This window comes from Haliaeetus albicilla, chromosome 2 (genome assembly GCF_947461875.1).
Source record: "Haliaeetus albicilla chromosome 2, bHalAlb1.1, whole genome shotgun sequence".
NCBI classification, from domain to species: domain Eukaryota; kingdom Metazoa; phylum Chordata; class Aves; order Accipitriformes; family Accipitridae; genus Haliaeetus; species Haliaeetus albicilla.
In genome coordinates, this window is record NC_091484.1 from 39896384 (window position 1) to 39914435 (window position 18052).

Below are 18052 nucleotides of genomic sequence, written 5' to 3' on the forward strand. Positions count from 1 at the left end.
ATCCCTCCCAGCCCCACTGCCCCCAGTTTATATACTAGACATGACGTCACACGGTATGGAATACCCCTTTGGCCAGTTTGGGTCAGCTGCCCTGGCTGTGTCCCCTCCCAACTTCTTGTGCCCCTCCAGCCTTCTTGCTGGCTGGGCATGAGAAGCTGAAGAATCCTTGACTTAGTCTAAACACTACTTAGCAACAACTGAAAACATCAGTGTGTTATCAACATTCTTCTCATACTAAACCCAAAGCATAGCGCTATACCAGCTACTAGAAAGAAAACTAAATCTATCCCAGCTGAAACCAGGACACAGACGTAGAAAAATTGGTTGAAACACACGAATGGATGAATTGTTTTAATATCATACTCCAGCTACCAAACAAATTAGCTTTTTCTAACTGTCCTCAAATAATTGAGTACATTTACAAAGACTGTTATGAATTTCTTGAGCAAAATGCAGCAAAGAAAAAAAGGACAGAATATATATAATCAACATAAAGACTTTTTTCCTAATTCACATCTTGCTGTGATGGGAGTATGTAAAAAAGATGGCGTAATAGCACTGCCTGTGTGATTGCACACACATTAATGGTTATAGTCATAAATCACATAATGATTGCTGGTTTTAGAGCTATCATGAGGAACTGTTGAAACTTTATCCCCCTGGTTTTGTGCCTTTCTGTTTCTCTATCTGTTACTCATTGGAGGCTGAAATAGTTACATGATTGCCAGCTCCTGTACTTAAAATCTCCTGAGCTTTTCTTCCAAGATTGCTTAAAAACACTTTCAATCTTTCTATAACCAGACAGCTACAGTTTCGACTTGTTACTGAGAAATCTAGTTACAGCTCCTTCTTGTTTTACTGAAAAGTGACATGGCTGTGGAAGTCCTGGAGCCTTTTCCACCATTATACCTTGGATTTTAATGCAGATGGAGCACATAATTATATACACTCATAGACTTGGAAATGAACCAAGAAAACAAATTCAAAAAGTTTTCTTAGAGATTTCTGTGTGGGGAGGGTAGTTATACAATCTAGTGCTAAGTATCCAACTTTGACACTCCAGGATCAGGAAACCCCTGACGACCGCTGGTTGTTACTGGTCCACTTACTTTTAATTCAGTTCAAATCTCGTATTCAATTTTGTATGCAATTAACAGTTCAAACAGCACAAGGAAGGGGATAATGGATCACCAGGACTGCATCTGTCTGCAGCCTCACCTTTTTAATGCTGGCTTAAAGTGTTAGGAAACCTACCACTTAAGGCAGTTTTGGTGGATTGTGACTGAAAATGCAATTGTATTTTAGGTCAGGACTGAAAGGCACTTGGCATGTAATAGTGGGGAATTTCTATTCAATCATTCTATTCAATCTGTGGTTTACCTTACCCTAAACTGAAAGGTGCTTGGCAAGTCATAGTGGGGAAATTAATGCTATTTTACCCTGCAGTTCATCTGATGCTAAATACTGCTACTGATCCATTTTCAGAAGCATTAAATTCACATTCAGTTGCAAATTTGCAGTCATTTAAAACACCCAAGGAAAAAGAGAGTGAGAAACTGACTTATTAAAAATAATCAATCCACTGTTTAACTACGGAAAAGCTCTCCAAACCCAAGATTTCCATAAAGCTGCAGAAGTCATAGACAGTCACAGAAGTAAAATCTCCCTGTCTCAGGGAGAGAGAGATGAAGATACTGTGTCACAACTCCCAAACTCTCCCATAGCATCATTCCCAAGAAATAAGGCTATATTTAAAAAAAAAAAAAAAAAAGTCACATTTTCATACCCACAAATTGCACTTCTGAAAACCTTCTTCTTATTATTCTATGAGAGTAAACCATCAGATAATGCTCAGATTACTTGTGCTTGGAAATTATATGCATAAAGACATGATATTTTCTAGGTGAAGCAGAGCGAGTGGTTGACCAGGCACATTTGCTGCTGACATAGATATCTTCCCTCATTTGTTGAGCCCTCTTTTTGTGGTGGTACAATTTTTGGCCACCTTATTCCTGCTCTTTATCCTTGTTGATATGTAAAATTGTTTGATAAGATATGAGATGCACATGACCAAGGTTAGTTCTGCTGCAAGAGAAAGACTAGTGGAAGCCATAGTTAACCCGAGGATGTAGGAGAAAGTGACACTACAATAATCTGTCTTGGGTTCTCTATATTTGTCTATGACGCAGGAAGCTACTCAGTGTCAGGCTGGGGTTTTTTTCCCCTTTAATTTTAAGATAATGGATTATACCATGAAAATATGGTGTGTATTCACAAATGCTGTAGAGCAGTTCTGTTGGCCTAGATGTCCCTCAGGCCAGCACCACTTTTTATGGGTGACTACTGCAGGACAGAACTCACCACGACTTTCTGAACAGGAACACATGTGAGTGGGCATGAGCAGGGAAGACATAGTGCTGGAGTGACATGCACACAGGGCATCCACTGACACTTTTCTTCACAAACAGCCAAGCAACAGGCCACTTTTCGTAACAGCGAGTGCCTGCCTATGTATGCTATGTGGAGGATAACAGCCACACAGCGTGTGTACACCCATATGGTTAAGTCAGAAAAAGAGAGCCGTCATAAAAGCTTTCCACTATTAAAATCTGAATATATATATTTGCTACATAATATCAGTGAAAGTATTTTGGTAATTCTATACTGAAGTCTTTCAGTAGTGCTTTATCTGGAATTTCTTGGTTTTTTCACATTAATTGCTCATTTAAATGGAAAAACATTTCAGTTGCAGTGTGATGAGAAACAATTGTTTCTCATTTTGGATGTGTGATGTTCTTAACTACGAAGTGATAATCAGTGATCATATGAATGTTCATTAGGCTAGCACATGAGCTTCTAGAAAAGGTATAGTTAAATACCTTTTTGGACACATGCTTTACATTACAATTATTTTTAAACATAAGCAAAAAATAACAAAATATTAAAGAAGAATGTTCTCTCAGATGATGTTTTCTATGGAAAAATGAGAAGCAGAGAACATGTTCACAGTTTATGATCTGATCAACTGATAAACAATTCATGTGGGTAATGACTGAATTATCAAACAAATGGAATGAGCGGTCCTTTTAATGTAATCTGGGTATTATTTCTTTACTGTGGCAAAATTATGAGAACTGGCTAAAGTATGATAAACGTCTTAAAGGTAACAATAACTGAAGAGACCTTTAAAGATACTTACATCACTTTCATGGCCTTCTCTTAGATTGTATGTGAGATCATGCTGTATGTCTTCAACAAACTTGTGAGCATACTCTGGGTAAAGGTCAAGCACTTCAAAGAGACCTTTGAGGATAATGCATTGGAGGTCACAGTACGTTAGAGCTTTAACATCTGCATTTGTTTTAATAACTTGATCCCTAATGGATAGGTTTGCTCCAATTAAATCTCCTTTACCTAAAAGAAAATACAAAATAATCATCTTCAAAGCATGAATTCTTTACTTCTTTTTTGAATCATAAATCTGTTTAACGTAATTGCTAAATCTTAAATCCCATTGTTACCACTGCATTGTTTAATTAATAACGTTCTAAAGGATCTTTGACTAAAAGCTGTCTTTTTTTTGCAGGTGCAATCTTATATGCAATAAATTGGAGGTACAAAGACTAATTTCCAGGCAGGTAACTACCTGATTTAAGGGAGCAATCAAGTAAATACATATAAAATTAAGATTTATGCTAGTAATTAATAGCAGGTGCAATTCTGTTTTTCAAAAAGAGAACATTATGTTTCTAGCTCGGTTTTTTGGTTTTCTTTCTTTTTTTTTTTTCAGACAGGTGTTAAGATAGCATTTTAACAATGACACAATTAAGTGTAGATTGTCCATTCAAATGACCCTTTTACTTAGAATTTGGATTGAAAAACATTCGCAATCTGTGATAACTATGGCTGCACAGCTACACTTCATGATGTAACTTAGTTGTACAGGCTATTAATAGATGTGTAGTTCAATAGCACTGCTGTCAAGAAAAAAGAATGAATTCTTAAGCCATTATATTTTCCATTTATGGGCAAGACTGCCTTAGAAAGCTGGATGTATTAAAAACCACAACTGCAGCACAAAAATTTTAGAACAAAAAGCTTCCATAAACATCTGATCTGAGGTATAAATTCCAAAGAGCAGTCACTGAATCAGAGGTCTTCCCCAAAAGTTAATGCAGATGGTCTTTGTTAAAGACCTGGACAGTGTGGTGGAGTGGGTTCTTGGCAAGTTTATGGGCAATACCAAATTGAGGGGAGTGGTTGATATGCTGAAAGGCAGAGCTGCTATTCTGGGGGACCTCAATGAATGAGAAGGGGACAGACAGGAACCTCATGACGTTCAATGAAAACAAATGCCACATCCTGCACCTCGGATGGAAAACCTCCCTGCAGCAGTATGGGCTGGGGACGGCCCAGTTGGAAAGCAGCTCTCTGGGAAAGGACATGGGGGTCCTTGTGGGCAACAAATTGAACATGAATGAACGGTGTGCCCTTGCAGCAAAGAAGTCCAAGTACCTCCTGCACAGCATTAGCAAAAGTGTAGCCAGCAAGTCGCAGGAAGTGTAGTCTTTCCCTCTATATATCACTTATCATACCACATCTGGAGTACTGTGTCCAGTTTTGGGTTCCCAGTACAAGACCAAATATTGACATACTAGAGTGAGTCCAAAAGAGGCCACCAAGATGATCAGGCACTGGAGAACGTAATGTACAAGGAAAGGCTGAAAAAGTGGGTATTTTTCCACCTTAAGAAGAGAAGGTAAGGGAAGGATATTGCTGTCTTCAATAGCCTAACAGAAAAATGTAGAGAAAACAGAGCTAAACTCCTCTTCAGGGTGTACAGTGTGACAAGATGTACTGGGCGCAAGTTGTAACAAAAGAAATTGTGATTAGAAATCAGGAAATGAAAGTCATCACGAGGCTGATCAAACAGCGGGACAGGCTGCCCAGAAAGGCTGTAGAATCGCCATCCTCGGAGATGTTCAAAATTTGCCTGGACATGGCCCTGAGGAAGCTGAGCTAAATTGGCCCTGCTTTAAGTAGGTTTAGGTTGGGTGGCTTCCAGAGGTCCCTTCCAATCTTACATTATTCTGTGATTAATAAATAATAAGTGAAGACTGTAAAATCTGAGAATCCACCCAGCATGTGATTCCAACTGGATATTACACAGGAAATGGTGAACTTGAAGGGTAAGTTAAACTAAGCGGCCAACCATCCCTGAAGCTGCTTAAATAAGATAATTTTACAGTTTAGAATACTATTTGTAATTTTTTCTGTTTAAACAGAGCTTGAACAACTTTCTCAAAAGAGCTTATCATAAACCTAGCATAGGGAGGGATTTTCTTTTATGCTAGGAATATGCATACATCCATGCTACTTTGGGGTTTCTTAAAGATTGCAATTGGTATAATTTACTCTTACTTTTTACTGTAAGTAGCAACAAGTCTTTAGATTTCTTTGATTATATTGAGCAGAGGGCTGGTAATCTATTGCTGGCTATGTAAATACAGACAAGAGAAAAAATATTTCAAATATACCAAACCTGATCTTTAAGCATCTTAATTAGAATTTTTTTAGGCATATAAACAGTATTAGTATCAATAATGCATAAATAATTTGGAAAAAATGTTAGAGTTGTATTTGATTGTAGTTACAGTGTTTGATGAAATTATGTCAGCCTGAAAAACACTACAATTGATCTGGTAATGCTAATGTATGTTTCTTTTCAAATGAAAATCAAGTTGCAAAGGCTATAGATAGTAAGCTAAAATTTCATGTAGAACTACTGAAGCAGTGAAATGATTGTACCTTGAATATCAACATTTATTACATAAACAGAATCATGTAAGTTATTCTTAGTAGCTCTTTCTTTTTCATTGGAGAATACTTATTTATCAATGTTTATGCAGACACATCTGTTAATGTATCTGGGACATGTAGTCAGTTATAAATTTCTTCTCTTTATAGATATCTTTTAAATCACTTACAGTTAATATTTTTAAATGAATCTAAGATGTATGCTCAAACAGTACATAACTGTTATATTAAAACATATTTCCCTGTAAAAGATATCCTAACTGTCATTATTAGATATCAAGTAATAGTCTCAAGAGGAACCAAACAGCTGTATTTAATCAGAGCATTTCATTGTATTGTTGCTGTATTGCTTGTTAGTGAGAATGGTTCAATAAACAAAAACTAATCCACCAGAATTAAAATCATGACAGAATTATAAAATAGTGGTCTGGGAACTGTAACCCAGCATTGTCAGGGAAAAAAAATACTCTCTTGTATTTACATCATGTCAGTAACACAGTTTCTCATAGGGACCTACAGTTCTGATGCATTCAACTTTTTCTGGTGTTAATTAGGTTTAAAAGATGAAGCTCCCATTCACTGTAACAAAATATTATTTCATTGTATTATGTTTATGATTTTGCATTATGATTTCATTAACTTCTCTCAGAAATCCATTAATCTCTTTCTTATTGTTTTCATTGTCACCATTACACAATGATACTTTCATTAATATTTTCAGAAGTGCCTGAAAATGTAATCATTAATGAAATCATAGTTCCAATGGGGGCAGCTCTTGACCTTTTGTTATATTTAAGCTTATGTTTTTTCTAAGCCATATTTTATAGCTTTGATCTATCTGATCCAATAACATTGAGGCATTCAAAAACTTCCTAATTACAAATGAATGAAAGTGATGTGGACTGTCAATCTAATGGAATTAAAGAGTTATGAAACAAATAGAATGTGTATCACATTCCTATTCTAAAAAAAGCCCAATCAAATACATGCTAGTGAAATAAAGGAAATTCAATTACGACAGACCAGAAGCTTGCATTATCAACAGTCTAGTGCAATCCCACAAAACAGGAAGGAAAGCAAAAAAGGAAATGTTCTTTTTAAATCCACTCTATGAGAATATTAAAAGTTATTACAAAAAAGAATCTGTTTCAATCTAAAGAGTTATTAAAATAATAATAAAATAATTCTTTAATTTAATTTAGAGTAAAATTTTATATTTTATCAAAATACTTTATAAACATTAACTCAGATAAGTCTAATCATCCTTCAGCTGAAGATAAAGGGAATCTCTTCAGTAGGCATTAGATTGAGGCCAATCACTGAAATTTACAGATAGAGATGCTTAACCCTAGAAAAGTCAAAGCAGTCATCTAGCAAACAACAACTAAACCAAATTTATTAGAACAGAACTTCTGGCCTTTCTGTTCTAATATACTCAGATGACTGCTGGTACCATCAATTAGCTTGAATCATAGAATCATAGATCATAGTATCATAGAATGGTTTGGGTTGGAAAGGACATTAAAGATCAGCTAGTTCCAACCCCCCTGCCATGGGCAGGGACACCTTCCACTAGCCCAGGTTGCTCAAAACCCCATCCAACCTGGCCTTGACCACTTCCAGGGATGGGGCATTCACATCTTCTCTGGGCAACCTGTTCCAGTGCCTCACCACCCTCACGGTGAAGAACTTCTTCCTTACATCTAACCTAAATCTACCCTCTTTCAGTTTAAAGCCATTACCCCTTGTCCTGTCACTACCTGCCCTTGTAAAAAGTCCCTCCTCTGCTTTTTTGTAGCCCCCCCTTTAGGTACTGGAAGGCTGTGATAAGGTCTCCCCGGAGCCTTCTCTTCTCCAGGCTGAACAACCCCAACTCTCAGCCTGTCTTCATAGGGGAGGTGCTCCAGCCCTCTGGTCAACTTCGTGGCCCTCCTCTTTGGGGAGCAGAGCCAACAATGCTTGTTTTTCATCACCTGGATGTCCTGCAAGGGGTGTTCATATGTACGCATCAAAAAATGAGACTAGGCTCACATTGCTTTCTTTCATTTGGGAACATTAGTGGAAGCACTGCCTGACCAGTAATTTTTATGAAGGATTGAGGAACTAATAACCGATGTCCTCTGAGTTGTCAATAATGTCATCAGATTTAGTTGAAAGGAGCAATTTGTATCAAAAGCTAGCAAGTACCTCCTTACATGCAGAGGAGAGGGCATAAGTATAGGAAAATCAGGATACAAGTGAAATATTACACAGCTAACACTCTAGCAATTGAAAGCTCCTTAGGGCAAACAATAAGGAAGTTTAAACTAAAAAAAATTAGGGATGTCCATAGAATAAGAATAGCAGATTAAAATTGGAACAAATTCTTTCTCATCAGACTACTAGGACACACTGAGCCATCAGTTAGTAGTGAAGGTCCTCCTACACTGGAGGACCACTCTTTCCCTTTGAAGCTATGATTATAAGCATACCAAGAATTGCCAGCACCGTGCTGTCCTTCAGGACTTCCATGGAACCTGAGCACACAAAGTAGATCGCTTGCAGGGCATCTCCCTGCCGGAGGAGGTATTCCCCAGGAGCACAGAAGGAGGTTTTGATATGCAGAGACAGAGACCTGAGGCAACCACGGCTGGCACACTCAAAAAGGGAGAGCTGCAAAATCTCCTTGTTCAAGTGCATGGTGATGTCTGAACGCAGCTCGTCCGGGAAGTCTTTTAAAAGCTGTCCAAAAAAGAGAAAAAGGGAAGAACAAGAGAAAAAGTGTAAAATAATTTGTTTGCTCTTTTGCAGAAGTGATCTGATTTAGTAGTGCTGTACATGTCATACTGCTGCAAAGAGTTCCCTTTGATTTTTTCTTATCCTCTCGATAACACATGGGCTATGTCTTAATAAATCATTACACTGATAAACACTGATAAATTCAAAGAAAAATCATGAATAAAAATATGCCTTTATACAAAACCAAGAAAAAAAGTCAACAACACTATGTGTAGGAATTCCTCCTAATGCACAATTTAACCTTGTCCAATTTCTTCTCAGCTGTTAGAACACAGTAGGCTGTTCAGGTATATACCACTGTATACAGTGGCGTATACAGTGAAACAGAACAAAAATGAACTTAGTTTAGGTTTTCTTTAAAATGCTTGTATAAAATTTATCAATAGGCTATATTGCTTCTTCTATGGTAAAACCACTGGAAGAGGAATAAAGGAATGGAGATAAGGTATATGTTCAGTGGAAGAACCTATGGAAACTAGAAGACCCTAAGGTCTTCCTATTTTTCCTTGGTCTTAATTTTAAGCAAACTCCCAATGTAGCCTGGCCAACACTTATGATATCTACATATGTTTTACAGAAGAACTGCTGCAGGATGACAACATTGAGAGAAGCACCTTTCTGCTCAGAGACAGTCTTGTGGGAATGACATGTAACTGCTCAAATCATCTTTCCTTTTGTCAAGGCACCACAAAAAATTCAGGTGGAGCTTTTAAAAAAAGTGTTTAAGTGGTTTTAGGTGTCAGTCCCATTGATGCAAAGTATACTGCCTGCCTATGGGCAGAGCTCTGGACTGTGCAAGCTGCAAGCCCACAAGCACAGTTTTCTCTGTAGTTTGAGGGGATCTGGGATCTGAGCAATGCAATCAGCCAACACTTGACCCAGTGGGCTTAGACAAAGCCGTTTGTGGGTGGGAGGAAAATCATGAAATACTAATGGTCTCTCCAGAGGCTGCTGTTGTAGTACAGCACTCACTTTCAGTGCAACTAAAGGTACAGAAGGTACAGAAGCTGCAGAAGGTGATCCTTAACAAAATCTAGGAAAGCTTTGATGTCTAAGTGTTTTTTGTACCTTTGTAAATCTTTCTGTTGCTAGGATGCTGCTGAAAATCCCATTCTTTGTGCTGTGCACACCACAAAGAGAATTTATCAGGAAAAGAATGCTCTCAAACCCAAATGTTTCTGCTTATTTCCACATTATCTTTAGAGGTCACTGAGTTTTATAATGACATTTATAACAGGAACTCTGAAGAGAATGGTTCATTCAAATAACACTCCAGCAGAGACAAGCCATTATTTCTTCTGGAGTATAGTAATACATAACCTGGATAAGTCATTTAAAACGAGCAAGCAACAACACAACCAGAAATCTGTCTTTTGATTTCACTCTCTGCAATATTTTAAAATATAGGGAAATAAATAACATCATAAAAATTCAGGCCAAACCTGAATGTAATACTGTTTACAGTATTACAAAGAAGAAAAGAAAATGAAAGAGGGAGGAAAGGGCAGCAAAGTCCCTCCCTTAAAAAGACGCCTAAAAAACCCAGTAGATTTTTTGTTTGCTGAAAAGCAAAACTGCTCACTGGGGTGTTTCTGCTGGCATCATCCAAAAGGTTTCTGATGAATGCCTCTTCAGCATTTGAGAATTATGGAGGATTTTCAATTTTTAATATATGATAGGATGTTCTAAACCAGATTTTTCAATAGCATACACTCTTCCTGGGATAACCCAGCTTTATTTTTAGATATGTTCTTTTTTATAGGTAACTTCACACAAAACACAGTATCACAAATGGAAAATCACCCACCCCCACCTGACTCCATAGGGAATCCATAGTCAAAACCATCAAACGGAAAATCACCCACCCCCACCTGACTCCATAGGGAGTCCATAGTCAAAACCATCAAACATACAACCTCCCTTGTTTGGTTACCTCATTGGAATCAATTCCATTATTGACAGACCACGTGGTTTGGAAATATTCAAGCATCCTTTGCTTTAGCTGCTGTGGCAGGTGATGGACCCGTATAAAGTCCTTCAGATCCTTGGTTCTTGTGTGATAAAGGGACCACCTGGAGTACATCCTCTGAATTATGGCAGTGACATTGCCAAACACCAAGGCGTGCATCAGAGCTAGGGAGGACAGGAATTACGCGCAATGTGGAGTGACTTGTTGATCATTAAAATGTAACACAGAAAATAAACAGGATCTTCACAGAAAACCAGTTTCGTGATTGAGAGATATAATGAAGCTTTTGAATATAAGACTCCATGAGTAATATACAGTAGTACTCATATGATTATTCATTTCAGTTTTTTGCGTCACTAGCAGTCACAGTCATGGAACAGGTTAGAACCACATCTGATGCTGTTTAGTCAGGGTACCAAGCAAAAGAATGCCCAAGCCAAATTAAGTTCATAGTCTAAGAAAAAAGGAAAACAGACGAACACATGTAGGCAGGCATGCTCAGGAAATAATGAGAAACTATTAATCAGTATGAAAACTAGACTCAAACAGTCAGTTAGCAACTACACAGAATGTAATAGATTTCAGAGAACTCATATAAATAAAATAATTACTTATGGGGACCATGTGTAGTGGGATGAGATTACAAACAATATTTAGAGATGTATCATATTCTGGGGAATAAGATGTAAAAAAAAAAGACAGAAAAAAACCATTGTAAAGCAGAAATTCAGGTTAAAAATAAAAGATATGTTCAAACTGACAATCTGATTTCTTATGTTGCTTGGGAATGTCAAATATGGTGTGAAATTGTTTATCAGAAAGTTCTGGCATCCTGGAGTTTGCCTGCAATTAGAGACTGGCTTGGGAATACAGACCAGCAGCAAAATTGAAGAAATGCTTACAGGTACAGGTCATCTGGGTTTATCTGTGCAGAAATGTGCTTGCTGATAATCAGTGGGAAAGATCACTGCTAGATTGTCTGTCATGTGGTATTGATCTGAGGTATATAATACACACATTTACAAATTGTTTATTGAAAAAACTATTAAAGAGCTTGATTATTACTCTTACGGGACATTTATCTTTATAGTGCTTGAAAGAAAGCAGACAGACTCCTCAGAGTGGCAAGGAATCAGTTTATAAACATGACAAACAAGATGTTGACCTTGTATGGCAAATTACAGAAGTCCAGCATGAGAGGAAAGGCAAGGGGGAACTGGAGGAGGAAAGGATGCATTTTGGTGGCTAATAATGCTTTTACATGGTAGAAACAGGCAGAACATTCTTTAGTTTGGAGTGTTGAAAGTTTTTACAGGCTGAGTAAAACACAAAGAAGCTAGTAACAATATCTATGTCTTTATCATGAAGGGATTGCAGGAAAACAGATAAGCACTGCAATATGATGTAGTTCCCCAATACAGTATGCATTCTTGTAGAGGTGATCTAATGATATGATTAAGTCAATATGAGTCCATTAGTAGAAGAAGATAAATGAAAAGCAGGGCAGAAAGAAAAGGATCAGATATGAATATTAGAAAGAAAAGTAAGCATAACTGGAAATTTATTTCTAAGAATAATCAGCTGGATCAACTAGGTGTTGTTCCTGATGGTGCAGTGAATTGCTAAGTCAATAATGTCAGAAGCTTGGGCAACAAGATGTGAGGAACTGGTGTAATACTAGATACAGGATATTATAATAGAAATATGGCAGCTAGGGCTGAAGCAATTCAGCCAGACATACCTAAATAGTGTAGCCTCTTTAAGGATGTGATAGTTTAAAAAAGGGGGAGGGATACAGCAATAGGTGGTGTATGGATGCATATGTAAAAATCAGGTGTGATATAAGTCTCCCAACAGGGTCCAAGGTTAGGAGCTGGACAGTGTAGAGATCTCCATGGTGTTATTATAGGCACAAATACCATCAAGAATATTATTATTATGGGAGAATCTGTCTTTGCATATGTACATTGGAAGACAACTGCTACTGGTGATGACAAGCTATTCCTGGCTGTGATAGGCATTAGATTTCTTTACCAAATAATCACAGACCCACCCTACTTCCTGTGAGAAATCTATTAATCCATTCTCTAAAACCAAGTAGGACAAGTTAAAAACTTCTAGGAACTGTATTTCATAAAGTTGCCCTGATTTTAATGGGTATTCTAAATTATATTTTTTTTTGCTTAAGGAACAGAGGAACACCTTTGATCCCAGAAAGCACTGGAGCTACTAGAATGGGTCTCCAGTCTTATAAATACAATACTGCGCATCCTTTACTCAAAGAATATGGAGAACACAAGACAGCACGTGGTGTGGTCATCTGCAGCAGGACAGGTCTGATTAATATCTCACAGATACTGGGTATCCTAGGAATTCTGGTTAAATTTTAATATGTAACTTTTCTTTCCAAATTTAAGAAGAAATACTGTATAGAATAAGATGTTTTATCTGCACAATATTACTTGTCTTAAATTGTAATTTCAAGTTCATGCAAAAGAAAAATTAATACCAAGAGGCAGGTAAAAATTTGGCTTCAACTTTCTTTAAGGTTGCAATAAATTTACTTCATTCTTTCAGTTTGCAGTGACACACATTAAAGAGGTACAGACGAACTACTGATAAACTAAATCATGCTGTCTGTTACACCTGAAATTTCATAAAATAATGGCTTGTTCTAAAAACTGTAAAAAACTTACATCAATTTTTCTCAAGACTTCACTTTCCACTAGGGTATTTTAAAATTAAGTATCAGCCAAAATGGTACATCAAAATGTGTTTTCAGAAATGAAACAATATTATGCCCTAAAGTACACAGACTAGTACTTTATTCCTAATACAGTTTTCTGAGGCATGCTCACCAGTCTGTGCTATATGATGCTAACTCCTTTAAGTTTCCTTGCTCTGCTGATTTTCTTAAATAGCATCTAAAATACAATTCCTCAGGAAAATACCTGCAAAGCAGTCTGCTCTGCTTTCTTACCTGGATATACCTTGTTCACTGGACCCTCCCAGATGTAAAGTCATTCTTCTACCTGCTTGCCTATGAGTAAATTTGCCTTTCAGTTTTCAGTTCCTTCTTACTATGTTCAGTAGACTAGTTCTTGACAATTTATTCAGTGCACAAGAATATTACTTCTACCGCTCAATAATATCAGAAATGTAAAAGAAGTTGTTACAACTGGAATAAATAAAAGTATAGGATACTTTTATATTCTACTCTATTAATTTTGTGAAAGCTCTGCCATATCAAAGTGAATTAAATATTCAGCATTGCCTTACACAGGATATCTCTTGATATCTTAATAGAAATGAAAACTCCTTCCTTCATTCCAACAGATTTTACGTAGTGAAAGCCCCAAAGCATAGAGACCACTTTGTATTTTAAAACTATAATTTTATGTTAATAGCAAAAGCAATTAATGAGCTGCTTGTGTTTTTGTGACATCATCAAAATCAAAATGATATCATTCTTGGATGATTCATTATATTATTGCCACTCATTTTCAGGACTGGGAAAAATGACAATAATTCATTGAGCACTTTTTATACCACTTGATGCTGCAAATATATAGTTTACTGGTCATTCGTCATGTTCCCTGGCTTTCAAGTGTCAGGTTGCCGATTTATTTTTGCCCAGGAAAATTTATTCTGCAAAGCTGACAACCAGTGCCTTACTGACGAGCCCTGGAGAAATACCTACTAGTATTTCCAGAACAATCAGGCAAGCAGAAAAAAAATATGAAGGGGGCAGTACTCCAGTGGTGATTTGCTTTTACCCTTCACACCCACTGTGACATCTTTGAGTTGTATGAGGTACACACTATGAAATAGCACAGCTGAATTTTTGGGGGAGGAAGACGAAGGTGAAGAGAGAGCTGCAGGTACTTTCTCTAGTGGCCTTGGCTTACCAAGCTCGACAGGTGTCACCAGCTCACTGGTTGTGCCCAAGTGCCTCAGCAGAAAGAAGGTGACCCTAAATGAGCACATGGCTTTCCCCAACAGTACGACTAGGTAAGTAACAGAAACAAAAATGCTACTAAGAGCTCCAAATATGACAAAACCAATGCATTTTGATTCTAATCTGAAGCAGTGATATGGTAAAATTTACTTAGTGATAATTCAACTGCTTTTTGTTCATGATAGAGTCACCTACGGCTCACCAAACAGTCCTCCTGGCTCTGTCCTGTCTCTGTTGTCTTCTCTCTGGGCTGGTCCTTCAGATGGGGATATGCACCAGCTCACAGCCAGATTCACTGGTGGGCTGCCCACCTCCCCTCACCGTCATTCCCAGGGCTGCTGTGGGGACTGAGTTGGAGCTGAACGTGCACCTATTACCTGGCTGACTGGAAAAGGGCCTGGCATGTAACCAAAATCCCCTGGCCCATGGCTGGGCCACACTCACTGACAATAATGTGAGTTTGCGTTTTACTGTGTGACAACTGTCTTTTGTTGCCATAAGCGATCAAAAGGTTAGAAATGTGTCTGCCTAAGAGGTTTTATCTAGTGCAAAACCAACAAAGTTATTTCCTTCTTTTGCAATTTTGAATTAAACCTTCTGTTGTGGGTTTTTTTTTTTTTAAAGAACCTTAGCAAAATTTCAGCTCTTATTTTACTTGTCCCTACCCCCCCAAAACATTTTACATGATGCTTAACATTTGTACCTACCCCCAATCAGCATTGTGCAAATGGAGAAGATCTTTTCAGCATCGGTGTTGGCTGAAACATTTCCAAATCCAACACTGGTGAGGCTGCTGAGAGTGAAATACAGGGCAGCTATATAGGCACTTCTGATTGATGGGCCTCCTAGTGTATTATTCTCATAGTAAGGAGACTCAATACGTTTTCCTAGCTCATGAAGCCAACCTGGAAAACAAAGCATAAAAAGAACTATTAAGGATTACTGACACAATGAAAACTACACATTCTGTAAAACAAAATAATAAAAAAAAATATTTAGAAGACACTGCATTCTTCACACAATTCCAAGAATAAAAAGAACATTAAACTGTAGGAATTTATACAGCACATTAAGTACTGTGTCTCTGGAGTATTTATTTTTTATGCATGATTATTTATGAAAAGAACTGTATTTCTGTATGGAAATAAAGTGTTTTTAAGCTGCATATTATAGGACTAATTAGATAATTCACAAAATCCATTAAGGCTCTGAAAAGAAAAAAATCATCACCTAATAACACTGCAGCAAGAATGCAAAATCGATTTGATTCTTTCCATTAATTAATGCTTGGAAGGCTTTTTGAGATTCTAAGACTAAATTGTTATAATAATAATTATATATTTAGAGCTTTTTACTTGTTTCTTTTTACAGTAGAAAAGATTCAAACAACTAAACATAACTTACAAACCAGAATTAATTTTCAAAAGATGCTTCAATAAGTATTTTCTAAATTGTTCATTTAATCTTTCCTTTCATTTTGCTAAATGAGTCCATGTGTGCTAGAGAAAGTAGAATTAGCTACTGCCTCATAGATATTTAAAAAACAACGACAAACCAATAAAAAAACCCCAAAGCAACAAACCGGGAAAAGGTATGCAGTCCCTCTTTTGAAAAAGGAAAACAAACAACCTGAATGAATTGCATAAACACAATGCTTCACAAAAAACAAGATAGGAAAAAAAGGTTAAAATTCAATTTGCGTGCCCAGTTTTGCCCGCTAAGCAGTTTGCTTGGGAGATTGGGAATCTTTCCTGGATATTCAAGGAGAACTGCCAAAACAATACATTCCTGGCAGGCAGAGTTTTATGTTAGAAAAATTGTTTGGGGGTCCCTGTGTTGTAAACTGAGACCTGACAGACTGAATCACCTCCTGAAGCTTATTCTCTCTCTGCTTCATTCAGCATCCATTTCTTCATTTTGGATGAATCCAAGTATGAACTGGAGGAAATCCCCTTGTACAAAATATCTGCAGAAGTAGGGGTACAGATTTAAAGTATCTGTCCCAGCACTTCCAAATAAGTTGGGGAAAAAGTATGTAAGAATTTACCACCCACAGCAGAGTTGTTGAGCCACGGCTGAGACCGTCCTCAGCTCCATACTCTCTCGCATGCTCTCCTACAGAGAAAGCTAAGCCAGAAGGGCTGGGTAATGACAGCGTAAGGTCTAGCCATGACCCTGCTGACCCACTCTATGCAGGCCAGTGAATTTAATCAAAAGCATAAATGAAAGTGCTCTGCATTGTCATAAGACAGCAGTACTGAGTGGGCTGGTTTACCTTGCCAACAGACAAGAAAGCATATGAAAATTGGCTTGATTTTGCCTTGATGGAAAGTCTTAATCCTATAAGGCTATTTTATATTTGTGGCTCCCAATTATTTAAAATGAAAGAAAAGCAAAACGAAAAAAAAAAAAAAAAAAGCCTAACTGAACCTATACCAGTTCCCTCTGTGCGCACTACTGTTTCTCTGAGATTACACTACATTTCCCCAACAATAATATGGCCCTTTGTACAGTGAATTTCATTCCTATGCTCATGTTAGGGACTGTAATCCTACACATTAAAGAATAAAGAATAAAACCCTAAGAAAATCCCTGGCAGAGAGTAGATAGAGTTAAAGAAAAGTCTATCTAAACCTAATGTAAAGAAATATAATCACAAAGTTCAACATCAGGTTTTGAAAGTATTCTAGTCATATAAAGAACTGAAAAACTGAAACAAATTAAATAAGTTATTTTAAATAACTGTAACTGATGTGTGAATACTGAAATAATGCCTCTTAGGAGAAAAATCTCTTTCCTGGGAGTGTTCAAAAAGCCGCTGATTCTTGGCCTCTGTATTCCCATTTTTCTGCCTTTTGTTATCTGAATGAATTTCACATTCATTGTTCCTGGTGGTTATATTGCATCTGACTGCAAGTTTCTCCACCTCAGTTTCAGCTATCAAACAAAAATAAAATTGAGTTTACCTCAATGTAACTTTATATGAAACATTATGGGCCTCACTTTCAGACTAAGGCATTTTCAATGCTATCCAGAAAAGGTGGATGCCTCCATTCTTTAATTGACAGCTATACGTAAACAACACACTTTATGTTCAAGGTCATCAAGTATAACACCCAACCCTACTGAAACATCATTGTTCCTAACGGAATGCATTACTGCTACTAGAGGTAAGGTACAAAAATAAATGCCTACATTGTATCAAACAGTAGAAGTCCCAATAATATTTCTAATATAATTCTACTACCAAGGTACCAAATACAAAAGTAGCATTTTACAGTTGCTAACAAGCAGTTCTGGCCAGGACACCAATATCTGAGATGAGTTCAGCACTCGGTGCACAGTTCTGTGGCATAACAGGGTCAGGCAAATGATCTTAATAAGATGAATGGCTTATCACTGAGCTACAACAGTAGTGGTTAGCAATTATTAGCAATTGTTAACAACTGCTAAAAAAATGCCCACTATAAAGAAAAGCTATTGGGTAACTTTCTTTAGAGATTGACCATGAGACTTGTAACAGAAAATGT

At 37.2% G+C, this 18052-nt stretch overlaps 1 protein-coding gene across 7 annotated transcripts in view; it reads right to left on the bottom strand.

The window, feature by feature from the left end:
- Window positions 1-18052, bottom strand: part of KCNH8 (potassium voltage-gated channel subfamily H member 8) — a 207173-nt gene that overhangs the window by 37937 nt on the left and 151184 nt on the right. For all 7 annotated transcript variants that reach the window (XM_069772019.1, XM_069772010.1, XM_069771991.1 and 4 more), the window contains 4 exons: window positions 15230-15427; window positions 10529-10728; window positions 8289-8538; window positions 3200-3414 (listed from right to left, as the gene is read on the bottom strand). In XM_069772019.1, the coding sequence (XP_069628120.1) occupies window positions 3200-3414; window positions 8289-8538; window positions 10529-10728; window positions 15230-15427 (863 nt within the window). The remainder of the gene's footprint in view (window positions 1-3199; window positions 3415-8288; window positions 8539-10528; window positions 10729-15229; window positions 15428-18052) is intronic.